This window comes from Sphaeroforma arctica, assembly GCF_001186125.1.
Source record: "Sphaeroforma arctica JP610 unplaced genomic scaffold supercont1.18, whole genome shotgun sequence".
Lineage (NCBI taxonomy): Eukaryota > Ichthyosporea > Ichthyophonida > Sphaeroforma > Sphaeroforma arctica.
This window is the reverse complement of record NW_014040540.1, coordinates 86,071-100,727: the sequence shown is the minus strand read 5'-3', so window position 1 is coordinate 100,727 and position 14,657 is coordinate 86,071. Positions and strand designations below refer to the sequence as shown.

General features: G+C 42.3%; 2 protein-coding genes across 2 annotated transcripts in view; one reads left to right on the top strand and one right to left on the bottom strand.

Annotated features, from left to right (window-relative positions):
• The first annotated feature begins 2,431 nt into the window (after positions 1–2,431).
• Positions 2,432–5,302, top strand: SARC_00556 (hypothetical protein). The gene is made up of 4 exons (XM_014305741.1): positions 2,432–2,651; positions 2,776–3,467; positions 4,065–4,165; positions 4,440–5,302. Exons 1-4 carry the CDS (start codon positions 2,465–2,467, stop codon positions 4,750–4,752), a joined length of 1,293 nt encoding a protein of 430 aa, XP_014161216.1. The 5' UTR covers positions 2,432–2,464; the 3' UTR covers positions 4,753–5,302.
• Positions 5,303–6,399: 1,097 nt separating this feature from the next.
• Positions 6,400–14,657, bottom strand: part of SARC_00555 (hypothetical protein) — a gene marked incomplete at its 3' end in the record, with an annotated part of 40,017 nt that continues 31,759 nt past the window's right edge. Inside the window, exons 41-53 of the mRNA XM_014305740.1 lie at positions 13,854–14,011; positions 13,273–13,401; positions 12,607–12,720; positions 12,216–12,406; positions 11,344–11,566; positions 10,356–10,460; positions 9,951–10,079; positions 9,584–9,678; positions 8,469–8,556; positions 7,920–8,097; positions 7,416–7,700; positions 7,060–7,157; positions 6,400–6,438 (exon numbers count right to left, since the gene is read on the bottom strand). Of these exons, the coding sequence (XP_014161215.1) occupies positions 6,400–6,438; positions 7,060–7,157; positions 7,416–7,700; positions 7,920–8,097; positions 8,469–8,556; positions 9,584–9,678; positions 9,951–10,079; positions 10,356–10,460; positions 11,344–11,566; positions 12,216–12,406; positions 12,607–12,720; positions 13,273–13,401; positions 13,854–14,011 (1,832 nt within the window). The remainder of the gene's footprint in view (positions 6,439–7,059; positions 7,158–7,415; positions 7,701–7,919; positions 8,098–8,468; positions 8,557–9,583; positions 9,679–9,950; positions 10,080–10,355; positions 10,461–11,343; positions 11,567–12,215; positions 12,407–12,606; positions 12,721–13,272; positions 13,402–13,853; positions 14,012–14,657) is intronic.

The window sequence follows — 14,657 nt, the reverse complement described above, 5'->3', positions numbered from 1 at the left end:
GTGTATATCACGGTCTATCATAGTATCACTACGTCAGTGTTACTTCAACTTTAACATCAGATACAATGATAAAACAGACGTGCCCTTCTGCCAGTTACTTCAAGGACAAAAGTACCAACCGTCACACCACAAAATTGACATCTCTACTGTCTCCAAACACTTGAAATACTAACCGTCACACCATAACTGTCAACCGACATGTCGTTTTCATCTGCGACACGTCGTTTATGAACGCGAAACATGTCGTTTATGAATGCGACATGTCGTTACATAAACAACCAGTTTCGATGCGACATGTCGTTTTGATAAACGACACCAATGTCTTTGAGATGTGTCGTTGTCGCATACCAGATCAGATCATTGTGGCCGTGGGTCCTAGACTCCTCGCGAGTCGCGACTTGTCCCTGACCGTCACAGGGAAGAATTGAGACATCTATCGAGTGAACACCTCTAGCGGTAATCTGATTGACCGAGAGGTTTTCGGCTGATCGGATCATGTGTTATGTTATAAATGAACCATTAATCTCCCCAGGCCAGAAATACACCATAATGGACGTATCATAGTGAGGATTTGTGAGGTCTTATCGAGGTATCACTTTTTATATTTGCGTTTAGTTGCGCTAGTCTTGGTTTTAAGTATGTAGCTTTGCGTATATCATAAGCTGTGTGCGTAAATTTGTTTAAAACATTCCGAAATACCGTGTTTTTGTGATAAATGATAGAAATAAGAGAGGGTTTGATTTATTTTATGTGTTCAATATTGTTTTCAGACCAATTGAAGTAATCTTTTGTAGAGAACACGAATTTATAAGCCATTAAATACTAGATTTTGTGATAAAGAAACCAAACGTCTGTAGCTATAGCTGCGTGCCTATACAGTATACGATAGAAATAAGAAGAGTTTGATTGATATCAAGCGTATAGTATTGTTTTCAGACCAATTGAAGTAATCTTTTGTAGAGAACACGAATTTATAAGCCATTAAATACTAGATTTTGTAATAAAGAAACCAAACGTCTGTAGCTATAGCTGCGTGCCTATACAGTATACGATAGAAATAAGAAGAGTTTGATTGATATCAAGCGTATAATATTGTTTTCAAACCAATTGAAGTAATCTTTTGTAGAGAACACGAATTTATAAGCCATTAAATACTAGATTTTGTGATAAAGAAACCAAACGTCTGTAGCTATAGCTGCGTGCCTATACAGTATACGATAGAACTAAGAAGAGTTTGATTGATATCAAGCGTATAATATTGTATTCAGACCAATTGAAGTAATCTTTTGTAGATAACACGAATTTATAAGCCATTAAATACTAGCTTTTGTGATAAAGAAACCAAACGTCTGTAGCTATAGCTGCGTGCCTATACAGTATACGATAGAAATAAGACGAGTTTGATTGATATCAAGCGTATAATATTATTTTCAGACCAATTGAAGTAGTTTTTGGTAGAGAACACTAATGTTGTATGAGCCATTAATACTAGGATAAAAAAAAACACGCTATGCGAATGAAAAGGAGATCTATCAAAGTGGACAGCTAAAAAGTGGATAAGTTGTTAAGTTGTTAGGACCCACTGTACATTTACAGACATGCGTGTTTTTATTGAGAAAATAATATTAATATTATGTATTTGTTTACATAAGTATTTACTGACCATATTTTTTTTAAGCAAAAACAAAAACAAAACAAAACAAAACCGATCCAATAAAACGAAATGTAGAATTTATTTTTTAAAAACAATAAAGTATATATATATCCCAGTAAAATGTTAATATTGTATTTAGAGAATATTCATCCCTTGTATTTGTAAAAAAATGTGCAGTGTGATGTCACTGATAAGTCTTGTGAAGCGATGTTTTCTAAAAAATATATGCCCCTCAGGGCTCAGGGCTCAGGGCTCAGGGCTCAGGGCTCCAGTTACTCAGACAGTATGTAAATTGTACATACAGTCCTAAATTTTAAAAAACAAACAAAAATACTAAAATAGATCCCCAGCAGCGTGACACACTGACACTGAATGAGTAAATAGTTTTCTTTTTGAATGTTTTTGTTTAAAAATACAAAAAAAATCACTGACAAATATTTACTAATAAATAGTTACATGGAGTTTGCCACAGCTGTCGCTTAATATTTATTAATTTCAAAACAAAATGTATTAGTGTCCTTAGCCTTGCGCGCAGTGTCTGCCGAATTTTTAATTTCAAAACAAAATCGAGACTCCCGGACAATATTTTATTGGAATTAGAATAAAGTGCGACCAGCCCCGGCCCCCGCATCATCGCACCGCAGCACCGGAGGCAACAATAAATACGTACAGATTTAAATAGAACAGTTCGGCGTTCGCGTGAACAGTTTGTTTTGAAAAAGTCGTATATCAGCACGCAGCACACTTTCTATTGACCTCATTGTGAATTATCTGTACAATTCGACGAGCATATTTTTTAAAGTATTTAGCATGAAGGTTTTCAGCTTGATGAATGTGCTAGTATGCTCTTTCTGCCTGGTAAGCGCACTGTCTTCGCCACGACAGGCGAGTGAGCCTGGAAGACGCGTTCGCAGGGAGATACGGGATCTCACGGAATCCGAAAGGTTGGCTCTATTCGAGGCAATGTGGGAGATGCGTAACCTGTCTACCAAAGAAGGTACCATATTCATGTTCATAACACTTTATTTGGTCTGGTAGAGCTCAGTTTGGGCTAGGCACTATTTCTTTCTGTCCTTGATCGATATGCCTAATTATTTATTCTCATTTTCGGCGTACGTCAGGTCAAGAAAAGTACGGTTCTGCCTTTCGCACATGGGACTACCTGGTGGCTAAACATGCTGTCGCAGCAGAAGACCCCAGCGGTGACCAAGGACACTATGGTCCGTGTTTTATTACGTACCACAGAGCGCTCATGTTAGAAACAGAAAACATTCTTCTGTCTATTAACCCGGAATTCAAAGCTCTCCCGTACTGGGATCTAACCTTGGACGCGGGTCATGGTGGCAGGTACAGAGAAGGAGACGATGAGTATATCTTTTCAGATACTTACTTGGGGTCCTACACGGGAAACGAAGAGATGGACTATGCAGTCACTGATGGTGCATTCGCTTATTGGCCGGTCACTAAATTCGACAAAAAAGAGTATGGACTACTTCAGCATATATACAGTGGCAGCAGCACAACAGGCTACAATAGGCGAGGTAGTAATGAGCTAGATAGTCCTTATCTGACCCGATTTCCCAAAGGCACGCTGAGTTACACAAATTACGAGATGGACGAGACGATTGAGGGAACAAAGGAAGACAATGATATCTGCTCGAGTTTCGATTATGTGGCCGATATTGAGCACTTTGTGAATTGTGTGGATGCTGAAGACGTTTCGAACGAAGTTGATGGACCACCTGCTGGCTTTTACTACAAGGATGGGGAGAAGAAAACCGTTCGCTTCATACACTCACAGGCCCACCTCAAGGTATGTTATGAAACTTGGCAGTCTTGATGTCCGTATTATAATTGTTGTTCAAGCCTCTTGTACTGGTCTTTATGCCTTTATGTGGTCGGCTTGAACCCTATCGGGTATTTTTCTTGCAAGCTTTGTGTGTTTATGCGCATGTCTCACTAAAGTGGGCAGTTGGTATACGGATATTGATAAGGAATATTGATAGGAAATTCACACAATGTGAAACATCTGCGTTAGATACACATTTCACAATGTACGTAAGTGGAAACAAAGGTGGAGTGATATTTTTAAGAATTCGCAAGCCAGATATGTTCTCTGATATCGCAACCTCGTACAATGGCAGGTGTACTATACGAGCTCACGGCATGTATACGTATGCGGGAACTTTCTACTACCAAAATTCCATGAATATAATGATATACACAACCAGATCGTACCTGGCTCACGATGCAAACGTACACAATTTAACACGAGCACAACTACATCATAAATGATCTACGCAAGCGCACACACATACTGAAGATACTAATTTCGATATAGCAGTGCATCATTGTATAGTGTCCACCCCTTCAAATACTAATGAAATATTTTTTGGCTTGTTCATTTCAGATTGGTTCAAGGAGTACCTTGGGGGTCAATGGCGATTTCCGAGACGCTGCTACTTCCATCAACGATCCTTTCTTCCTTTTTCATCACACGAATATAGACAGGTGTGTTTTTGACTTTCTGAACTTGAGTATATATCGCAACGATAAATGAGATAAATAGTAAACACCGACAAACTGAGCATGACAAGGAGTTTAGCGATTTAAATCTGCTCCGCCACGATTGCTCGGTGTGTGATGCTTCAAGTTTGTTGTTTGTGTTTCTCCATTTCGCTGAGAATAGTGTATAGTACCGTTGTTTCGTGTATGCGAAGTGGATCATGTGAATGCAGGAAAATGAAAACTCATGCATTACTACCTATCCTGCTGTGCCCAACAGGCTCTTCATGCAGTGGCAGATGTCAGCGCTAAACGCGGACTCAGATCAGGATGCTAGCGATGTAATGTACGGATTCCCCACACATCCACCTAGCAAGCAAGAGACTGATCTAGGGTTCACAGTGTACGATGTTTGCTGGGAGATAGACAACACCATCAGTCCAAACTTCCCCTTCTACGAAAACGATTTGTTCGGCGAGGGCAACGACGCACATTCCACATCCGGAAAGGGCAAAACCTACACGAATCGAGACATTCTCAGATTTACAGGCCCAGGAAACAGCATCTACACATACGACACTACAATGTGGTGAGTCAACTACGGTCCTTGCTGCGAGTATTGGATTCCCCCAGACTATAACGCTCTCTGGGTTGACGAGGCAGACTAACAAACTGGCGCACATGTAGTATATACACCACGACATATCTACACTTTCTCCGTGGTATACTGTCACGAATGGTGCTAGTATATATACGGTGACTTGTGATAAACACGACAACAACGCTCCCACTCAATGGATATGGAGCTTCCAGAGACGCTCGTGGGAAGTAGAGGTTATCTGCGAAGTGGGTGTACGCCGAATGAGCCACTGCCGCGTCGGCTGTAGGCTCTTGAAGCAGTGTGGGTTACTAGAAAGGGCATATAACTTCAACGAGAGACGATACTAACAGGCAAACAAAGCCCGGCTCAATATTGCAAAGCACACGCTTATCAAATCTGTCGCAATATCTAGTATCGAAAGATGTGCTGCCGTCTTTCATCGACACATGTCCGAGTGCTACGACATCCATAGCAGTCTGCATTACACCACTACCACGAATAAACGACCCAATCGCCGCGACCGAGGATAGCCATGCCTACAATTGCGAAGTTAAGATAATTCGAATAGTTCAATAACTTGCACGTTGATCTTCAACCGAAGTTGTAAGATTGAACACGTTTTAATCGGGCTTTAACGATATCTAATGAGAACCGCACCAAGGACCGCGAGCGACGGCTTTGACCGGCACCGCAACCTTTACATATCACAATAGAACACAATAAAATACATACTATCGTAGCCAAACTGTGAAAAAAACTTTATAATAAGGATACATACCTCTCCCAAAATAAACGCAATACGGTCATCGTACCCAGGGCAACGCAATCGCTTTGGCAATAGGAGGTAAGCGCTAGAACCCAGAATATAAATTGCAGCGGCATACAGTATGTTGTCATACCTTGCCGAAAACCTACCACATCCAGAAATTGCATTCCCGAGAGCTGAAAGTTTCGTCCAAACGTACATATGTCGGGTATCTACAGGCGCTGAGCTCGGGTGCATCACGTGTGCACCAGAGCGTTCGGATCTGTGTAAAGGGATGCTGCAGGTGTGATATAGAATGACGTATGTCTGGGCCTAAAACTTATTTTTGTCTGTATGTCGTCTTCTCACTGACATTCTACGCAACGTAAATGAGTGTGCAACTATGTATGCAAGGAATGCAACAGGTGTCAGGCGAATGTGCGGAAATACTCCCGGGGGGTGTGTTCTACGCACTGGTGTTGGCCTGATCAAGTGTTTTCGCTACATCGATAGTTTCATATCTTTGCAATGTTGAGTTTGATCTATAGTGGTCAGCTGGGTGTAGCGGTGAGCACGTTCTATCATATGAAGGCACGCTACATGGGTCTAACGGAAACGAAGTGGACTGGGTTCACCGCAAGCGTAATCTAAGCAACCGTCTCCAAGCTAAAAGTGCTTAGGCATATATTTAATAAGCGAGTAGCTTCAGTCTCGTTACAGGTTTATGCTGAGTGAAGCTGTAGCCGCACACGGTGACTCATACATTATAGTAGTGATGTGTATAGAAGCACATGGCTAATAAAATCACAAGATATACTCAGGGTCTGAATAATAATATTAGCTTTATTCTATGAGAGCACTGCCCCAGTTAGACCCACGCGTGCCACACTACTTCTATCTGTGGTAGTAGTTCATGGGTGTCTGCCTGGGCGTCTGGGGTTGGAAGGCAACGGAGAAGGAAGATGAGTCATAGGGTTCATTGCGGTATAGATATACATATACGTGTTTAATGACCACACACGGCTGAAAAGACAATGGAGTAGCACGACTGGACAATTACGGAATGGATATGTTGTAATGTTTCATATTATAGGGGCGATACCAGTTCCCCAGTAAGTGAGAGTCGGGAACAGCATAGCTTCTTGAGTTTATATATGCAGTGCCATTCTCATGATCGTGTCATGCTATCACACGCAAGGTATTACACTGACGGTTTGCACAATTTGTACCTATTGAATGATGCATGCACATGTAACTATATTAAGAGATAAATATACACTTGCAATTGTACCACACACTCATAAATCGATAGTTAGATTTTTAAATACAACATTATATTCAAATATACACTTCTATGAACAACAATATTGTATAGATAAATAGATGTATATATATATATATATATATATATATATATACATAAATATAAATACAGTTTTTAGAGCGCAGATGGAAAATCATAGAGAAATACACTAGTCACTCTGGGGTACATACATTCACAAAATAAACATAAATGAACTTTTAAAAAACACAAATGAACTATAGCATTCACACCTGTCGTGGAGGTGGCTTTGCTTCTTCATCGTCACTGCTGGAGCTGTGAATCGCTTCGTTGAACTCTTGCAGAAACTGTGCAAATCCACTGGCAATACCTGTCGGTTGAGAGTGGTGCGAACACATCGTATTCAATATAGAAGTGCAGGCCTAGATGCAGTGATGACTCGGGCGTAAAGAAACACGAATTAAATGAATATTGGGAATCAGACCCTTCAGCACTATTCGGCCGCCAAGGTACATACATCAACACACGTTTGATACACACTCCTGCATGCTAACACACACACACAAGCACACACACACACACACAATCTCTCTCTACATAGTCAGGATACAGGATACGTAGCCCATACCGGTGGCCAGTGTCGACCGTTGCTGCTGCTCCTTTCTATGCGATGCCAGATTATGGTGCGTGTCCATCCCACTCGCACGCTTCGCTAGTACACTGGCGGTGGCCAGTGTTCCCGCCGGCTCCTTGCTGACATTCTCCGAGCTATTTTTAGAACCGGTGGAACCCACTTTGTACTGACTACTATCTGAGGTCCCACGTGATCTGTTGGCCTGCTCCAAGCGGCGCTTCGCTTCTCTCTCGGCCGATGCTTTGCGGCGGATGGCCTCCTGCTCCTGTGCCCGTTTTCCTGGTAGGTGTGGTGTGTACACAGGTATGGGCAGCCGTCAGGACGAGTGCAACCAGGGGAAGATAACACGCGTATCCCGATGTTTCATATATACAATCTAAACTCACCCCACCTATGGCTACATACATACACGACGATGTGTTCCACACAGCTGTAATGAAACGAAGCACACGCTTCTGGGTTGGTTCAACACACTCCACTCAGCTCAACTCAACTCACGTTCTAACTGCCGCGTCACGCGCACCGCGAGATCGTCTTTGGTGCGGGTGTGCAGTACCCATTCGATATCGTTCTTCTCCACTTTGGTGGTCGCTGAGTTGTTGAATGTGGTGATCAGCTCCCGCGTCGACGCGCAGCAGCGGGCCATGGTGTCGTTGGCCTCGACCATCGCTTCGTTCTGTAAATAGAATGCAGACCCTACTAGTTTAGGTGATGGGTTGGGCTTGCAATACTTGTCGCTGCATGTATTGTATGCATGCAAGTACAACTTGAGCGGACACTGACGAATACTACCAAGTATCATGGAGAACGTATTTATTATCGTTCACGACGTCATATGCATGCTGTGACATGCCAAGAACAGAACACGTGCCCTTAATTCTGAATGTACATCTGTATACATTTATGTGCACACAGACACAGATACAGACACAGATACAGACACAGACACAGACACACATATATATATATCTACACTTATAACTAGACATGGCATATATTTAGGGACATGTCTGTGTATTGCGTAGAGTTCCAAGCATCTGAGCATACCCTTAGTTCCTCTTTTGGCAGCCCGTCCCCGTCCGCGAAGAAGAAGTCCATGAGCACTTGGATTCCGTGCGTGATTATAGTGAAGCGTCTGTTCAGGTGTTTAAAACAAAATAAAACGTAGACCAAGAGCATGTCAAGCCTGAGAATACGCCTTGACAAACGACCACTGTCGAATGGGTTGAGATGTATTGTGTCCTGGCCATTGCGTTAAATCGGTAGGTATTGATCTAAACGCCACTTGCCCATGTGGTCAACCATGCTGTACACACACCCCTTTCTCCACTGTTATCGTCTACTGTATAATCATATCATACCTAAGCCCAGAACATATCCCATCTAACGGACAGAGCAATAAACACAGACAGACAGTAGTCGTTCCATAGTGATGCTCTAGGAGAAGCAAACCAATCTCAACTACAAGTATAGGGCCTTCATTCAGCTCTGCCTGGAGATCGCCTGTAGTAGTCAATTAAGCTATGATGCGCAGTGCGGTAATAGTATGTATCCTTTCACGTACTCTTTTGGGTTGGGGTGATATGTACCTACAACCCACCCCACAGCACATACGTTGTTGGGTCTCTGCAAGGACCTAGAGGCATCAGCGACACTCATACACGCCTGATGACTGGGAATCGCGCACACACCTACAATCAGCAGGGGGACAGTGTACACACAGAGTCCTATACCTACACGGGTAGCTCACACACTCTATCACACCCACTCGTGCGTGGGTGCCGACATGTACTAAACAGCTGAAAGAACCCCACATCGACGGCCCCCATTTAATTGGACCGGTCCTGCACGTGCACTATCAGGCGACACTACACAACTTACACGGCTGGAGACAAAGCTTTTGTACAAGCAACACCCGGCTATGTAGTCTAGTCCCGAACTGTACACAGCCTATGTACACCTGGACCCAGTCGTGGATGCCGGGTTCACAAATTGAGCCCCAATTACTACGAATGACAATTTGGTTTTAGGCTTGCCCTGTCCCGATTGTTCCCCAATCATCAAGGGATATCGAGGGGTTGGTTCTAGCTATGACCTCGTCCTACCGTTTCCTAATTTTGTCCAACACTCTTACTACTTGACTATATCAGCGCCAAACTCACCTCATTGACATCTGCGTGCTTAGTGACCAGGCCACCTTCTTGTTGCGCGGGCAGCACGCTGTCGTGATGTTCTTGAGGATCATGCTCCACAGAGTCTAGATCAAAGGCAATCATAGGAACTTTTGGTTATAAGACGTGAGATTGATTTACCAAAAGATAAATACAGAATGTATGTATACATACATATATACATACATACATACATATATATATATATATATATATATATATATATATATATATATATATATATATATATATATATATACGTATATATATATATACATATATATATAAATACAAATATAAATAATATATACAAACTCGATACATACGTATATATGCATTAGAAGATGCATGTATTTACCTTAAGGACAGACAGGAAGACACTGGGGTGGCAGTGGGTGCCGAGGATAGAGAGGCGCGCATCTAAGAACTTAATCGTAGGTGCAAGCAGGTTTTCCACTTCTGTATCCAAATCGCCAGATTTTCCCAGCTTTGAATTAAAAGTAAGAATAAAGGCGATGTAGTTCAGATATTAAGATCAGGAATGAAGCCTCGTTGGAGATACCCCAAAATTTCGAGATTTGAAACTCAAAACATAGTCTGTGGCATCCGAATTGAAGCCAAAACGTACGTACACAAAATGAGACACAATGCACACGAACACTCGCCATTCACTTATAACGACAGACATGTCACAGCAACAGTGCTTACCCAAAGCAATACGCGCCCTTGCAATTGCCACCGCACAAACCAGTCACCAACTCACCTGCGTGTTCATCTCAACGGCCGTTGTGCTCGTGATGAGTCCGCCGAACTCGCGAAGTTCAATCTCAAACATGCACAGCACGCCCTTCCAGACCTGCGACTGCATCTGTGGGGGAGTGGCACACGCAACACACACACAGGGTCGCATAGAGGTGAGTTGTTGAGTTGGTTGGGAATCCACACTTTGTAGGTAGAGGACGGACCATTTTTATCGGTCCTGTCCTGAATATCACAGGGCGGGTTCTACAGTGTTCTAAGGAGTCTTAAACGGATGGCTGTGGGCTTCTTATGTGTCAAGCCATTGATATATTGAATATATACGAACAAAGGTTCCAGGATTGAAAGCAGGTACGAGCTATTTCAAGAAAAAAAAAGAAAAAAAATGCCACGAGCGACTAAATGGGGTTCAGCCGATCCCGAACAAATAATTCAAAACCTTCTAACTCGTTTTGGATTTTGTTGTTTTTGTTCTTTGGGCGTCTACCATGCTATACAAAGTGTCACATGGGTGTTGTGTGACCACAAATAGATCACGAGAGGTCGAAAATCACGAGCAATGTCTAAGAATGGCAAGTGGGTCTAGGTGTGTGGATACGAAAGACCCCGAAAAGGCCCCCTTACGCCTACCGAGTTTGTTGGAGTGGTACCCGCGGTTGTCACAGGGCTACATATGATGACGGATGGGTAAGGACGCATGATATGCACCTAAACAATGCCCCAAAGAATATACGCGGGGTTGTATAGCACATGCACGTGCACATATATTCTAAACATACATACCAATCGATTGTTGAGAATGCTAAATGATAGCCTGTCGCGTAAGACCGGAGAATATAATATGTGCATCACTACGGGTATGCATATTGCATGTACCTTTCCTCATTCTAGAAGATATAGGCCTACCGGATACGGTTACAGTATATAAGCGAACGAACACACCCACACAAACACACACCCACACCCACATGCATAGTCAATTCTCAACGTACAGTTCTGAGGATTCTGCCCAATATTTTCCCGCGAACGTCGCTGCAATTGCGGAAGCTCTCGCCAAAGAAAGAGAGCTTTTCGGCTGCAATGTGCACGAGTTCCGAGTGGGATGCCTTAGGCATGCTCACACTCAGATGTGTTTCGTAGTCGTGGCGGATGCCGATGTACATCTTCTTGTGGTGCTCTATAACCATCTCCAGATCATTTACAATCGTAAAGAATCTGTGCACATATTGTAATATAGGTATTCATTAATTTGCATATGAAGAAGTGGGACAAGAGTTATTACTAGTCTACGTGATTGGGAGTGATAAATTGTTCAGCTATGTGGGGTTTACCGTGGCAATGGGAATCAATAGATGAGCGTATGAGAGCTCTGCTTTAAAACAATCTTGCTTCGAGTTCCAGTCATCTAACTCGAGTTTTTTTGTAAAAATAGATACATACATACATACATACATACACACACACACACACACAGATGCACAGACACACACGCACAGATGCACAGACACACACGCACAGATACAGACCCAGACCCAGACCCAGACACACACACACACACACACACACACATATATATATATAAATATATATATACATTTATATAATATTCATATGTTGTCGCTGCAAGATAGCAGTGGTACATAAGTACCAAGACAACACACATCTACAACACGCTTTCGGTCTGTGCAAGTACGATCACATACACACAATACACACACACAAACACGGCGGATAATGATGACTCCAATTAACAGTTTGCGCCCATACGACACACACCTCTGATCCCACACTTAGCAAAGGGGGGGGGGGGATACCTGCATCCCATAGGGTATATATATATATCTAATAATAATACGACACACACCTCTGGTCCCATACTCGTTTGTTCAGCGCCGCGCTTTGGCCGGCCGTACCTATGAAGTTCTTCTCACACACGCTGTACATCTGATCGAAGTACAGTTCAATGGTGTTGCAGAGCAGTTTGCCGTACCATCCGTAGAGCGACATGCGCGTCTGAGGCTCGGGCCACTCCAGATTCTCAATGAACTCGTAACTCTGGTATAAAAGTGAACTAGTCATATAAATAGAACGGAGTAAAATAGTTCCAACGCAATCATGCCTCTGTACGAACAGAAATAAATATCGAATTCAAATGATCTGGTGGGTTGAACATCAGCTATGGCCAGTTCAAAACCAAAATGACATGCAGACAACACGATACCACACACACACACAAATATATATATGCTACTTACATCTGTTAGGTAGCAGAACATGTCCAGCACCGACGACGAGTGGAGGCTGTCCTCTTGTACGGGTGTGAACTGGTCTTGTTTGATAGCCCGCTCTGTCCAGTCCTTTGTCTGAGCCTGTGACATTTAAAAAAGCCCCTCACCCGGTTGGTAAAAATCGGACAGCTACGATATATGGGTGCAACAAAACCGACACAAAGAAAAGAGGACTACTTCACCCGGGCTGTTGTGATACTGTGGCAGAAACTAAGAGATAAATCGGAGACTAATTGGGGAGAAGAGAGAATTGATGCTGGATGTAACCGTTTATGAAACTATTAAAACCTCTATTAAAACCTCTATTAAAACCTAAGTTTAATCTGAACAGGCAGTTATACTCGCACGGTGGATCATTGCACAGAATAAAGTATGCTGAGCATGCAAGGGTATGTTGCCCACTAGAAGTGTCCGCAGACTACACTCTCTCGCCACAAAATAGTGCATGAGCAGAGTGCACACTTGTACCCAACACAAACGGCAAGCATGCATTATTTGAATGAACCTATACTGACTCACTTCATCCTCTTGCCTACCGGATCATGGTATAACATCAGATGACACTTATACACAGACAGTACAGATAGTATAGATGGTATTGACATAATACTTATAACACTTGAACCGACATACGCTGACTTTTTTCATCCACCTGTCCACTAGATCAAGGTACATAATGAGGACAGACGCGAGGGACCTCTTGTCATAAGTGTCTCCGATGCGTTTGAGCTTGAAATAGATCTCAAACTGCTCGTAATCAGGCTGTGGAGAAGGAATGTTCAATGAGCCAGGAGAAGGAAGAACGTTACAATATAAATATGAGAGTTTATATATATATATATATATATATATACATACATACATCATATATACAAATTTACATATTGTGATCGGCCTAGGGGCCGTAGTACCGAACTTTAGGGCTAGAAATATTTGATACATGTCAGTATCAAATTCCGTGAACCAAATTATTATACTGACACATTATCACTATATATTTTTGGGCCCAGAAATATAGACTATTCTTTCACCAACTCATTACTATAAGATGTGTTCCTAACTAGCGGGAATTCCTTATCTCACTATATAAATATATCACAATTTATCACAATATAATACAATATATCACAATATATATATATATATATATATACATATAACTATTTAACTATATATATATAGTATCGCTTTGTACCGCACAAAAGGTCACTTACCACATCCGGATTGTTGAGAATGGCAACGACTCCAGGGCGGAGGGCGTAGACATATTGCTTGGTGATGAATGGGATATACTCCATGTACGGGTCAAACACAACCGAGAAGAAACTCTGGTCTTCTTGCAACTCGGCGAATACGAAGTTGATCAGCTCGCCTGGTGGAGTGTGACAAGCATGTGCGTACGTGAGAGATTGAGATGGTTCGTGTGCAGGTAGGCCATGGCTAACGTGTGCTTAGATACATACTTTAATGTGTACTACAACGACCCAGAGCAGTTCAGCAGAAGTATCATTGACCGACTAAGACTAAGACACCCGCCTGTAGACTACCTACTAGTTATGGGGAAGGGCGTAGTGATTGAGATTTGTGTGCATGTTGGTTATGTGTCACCCGTCGTGGGCGTGGTAGTTTCACGGAGGATTGTTGTGGATATGTAGTATGAGTTTTAGGGGTTTAGGGTTTACCTAAGTAAATGTGCAACGCAATACCTTACAGCTCTATTCGGGTGTGTGAAAGTATGAAGGTGATGTATATTGCACGCATACCGCTTTGGGCGATTGTACAGATGCGAGTAAGTACCGAACTAAAATGCACATAACCCGGAGCTTGTGTCTGCGGGACATGCATACGAACACACCCATATCAACCGACTAACACACTTGCCTACCCCATTCAATATTTTTTAGTAAATATATATATATACATATATATATATATATATATATAGGGGTTGGTATATATATATATAGAAAGTAGTTCTACTATTTACTCAGGTACGGAAAGCATCGTTTATTTATATA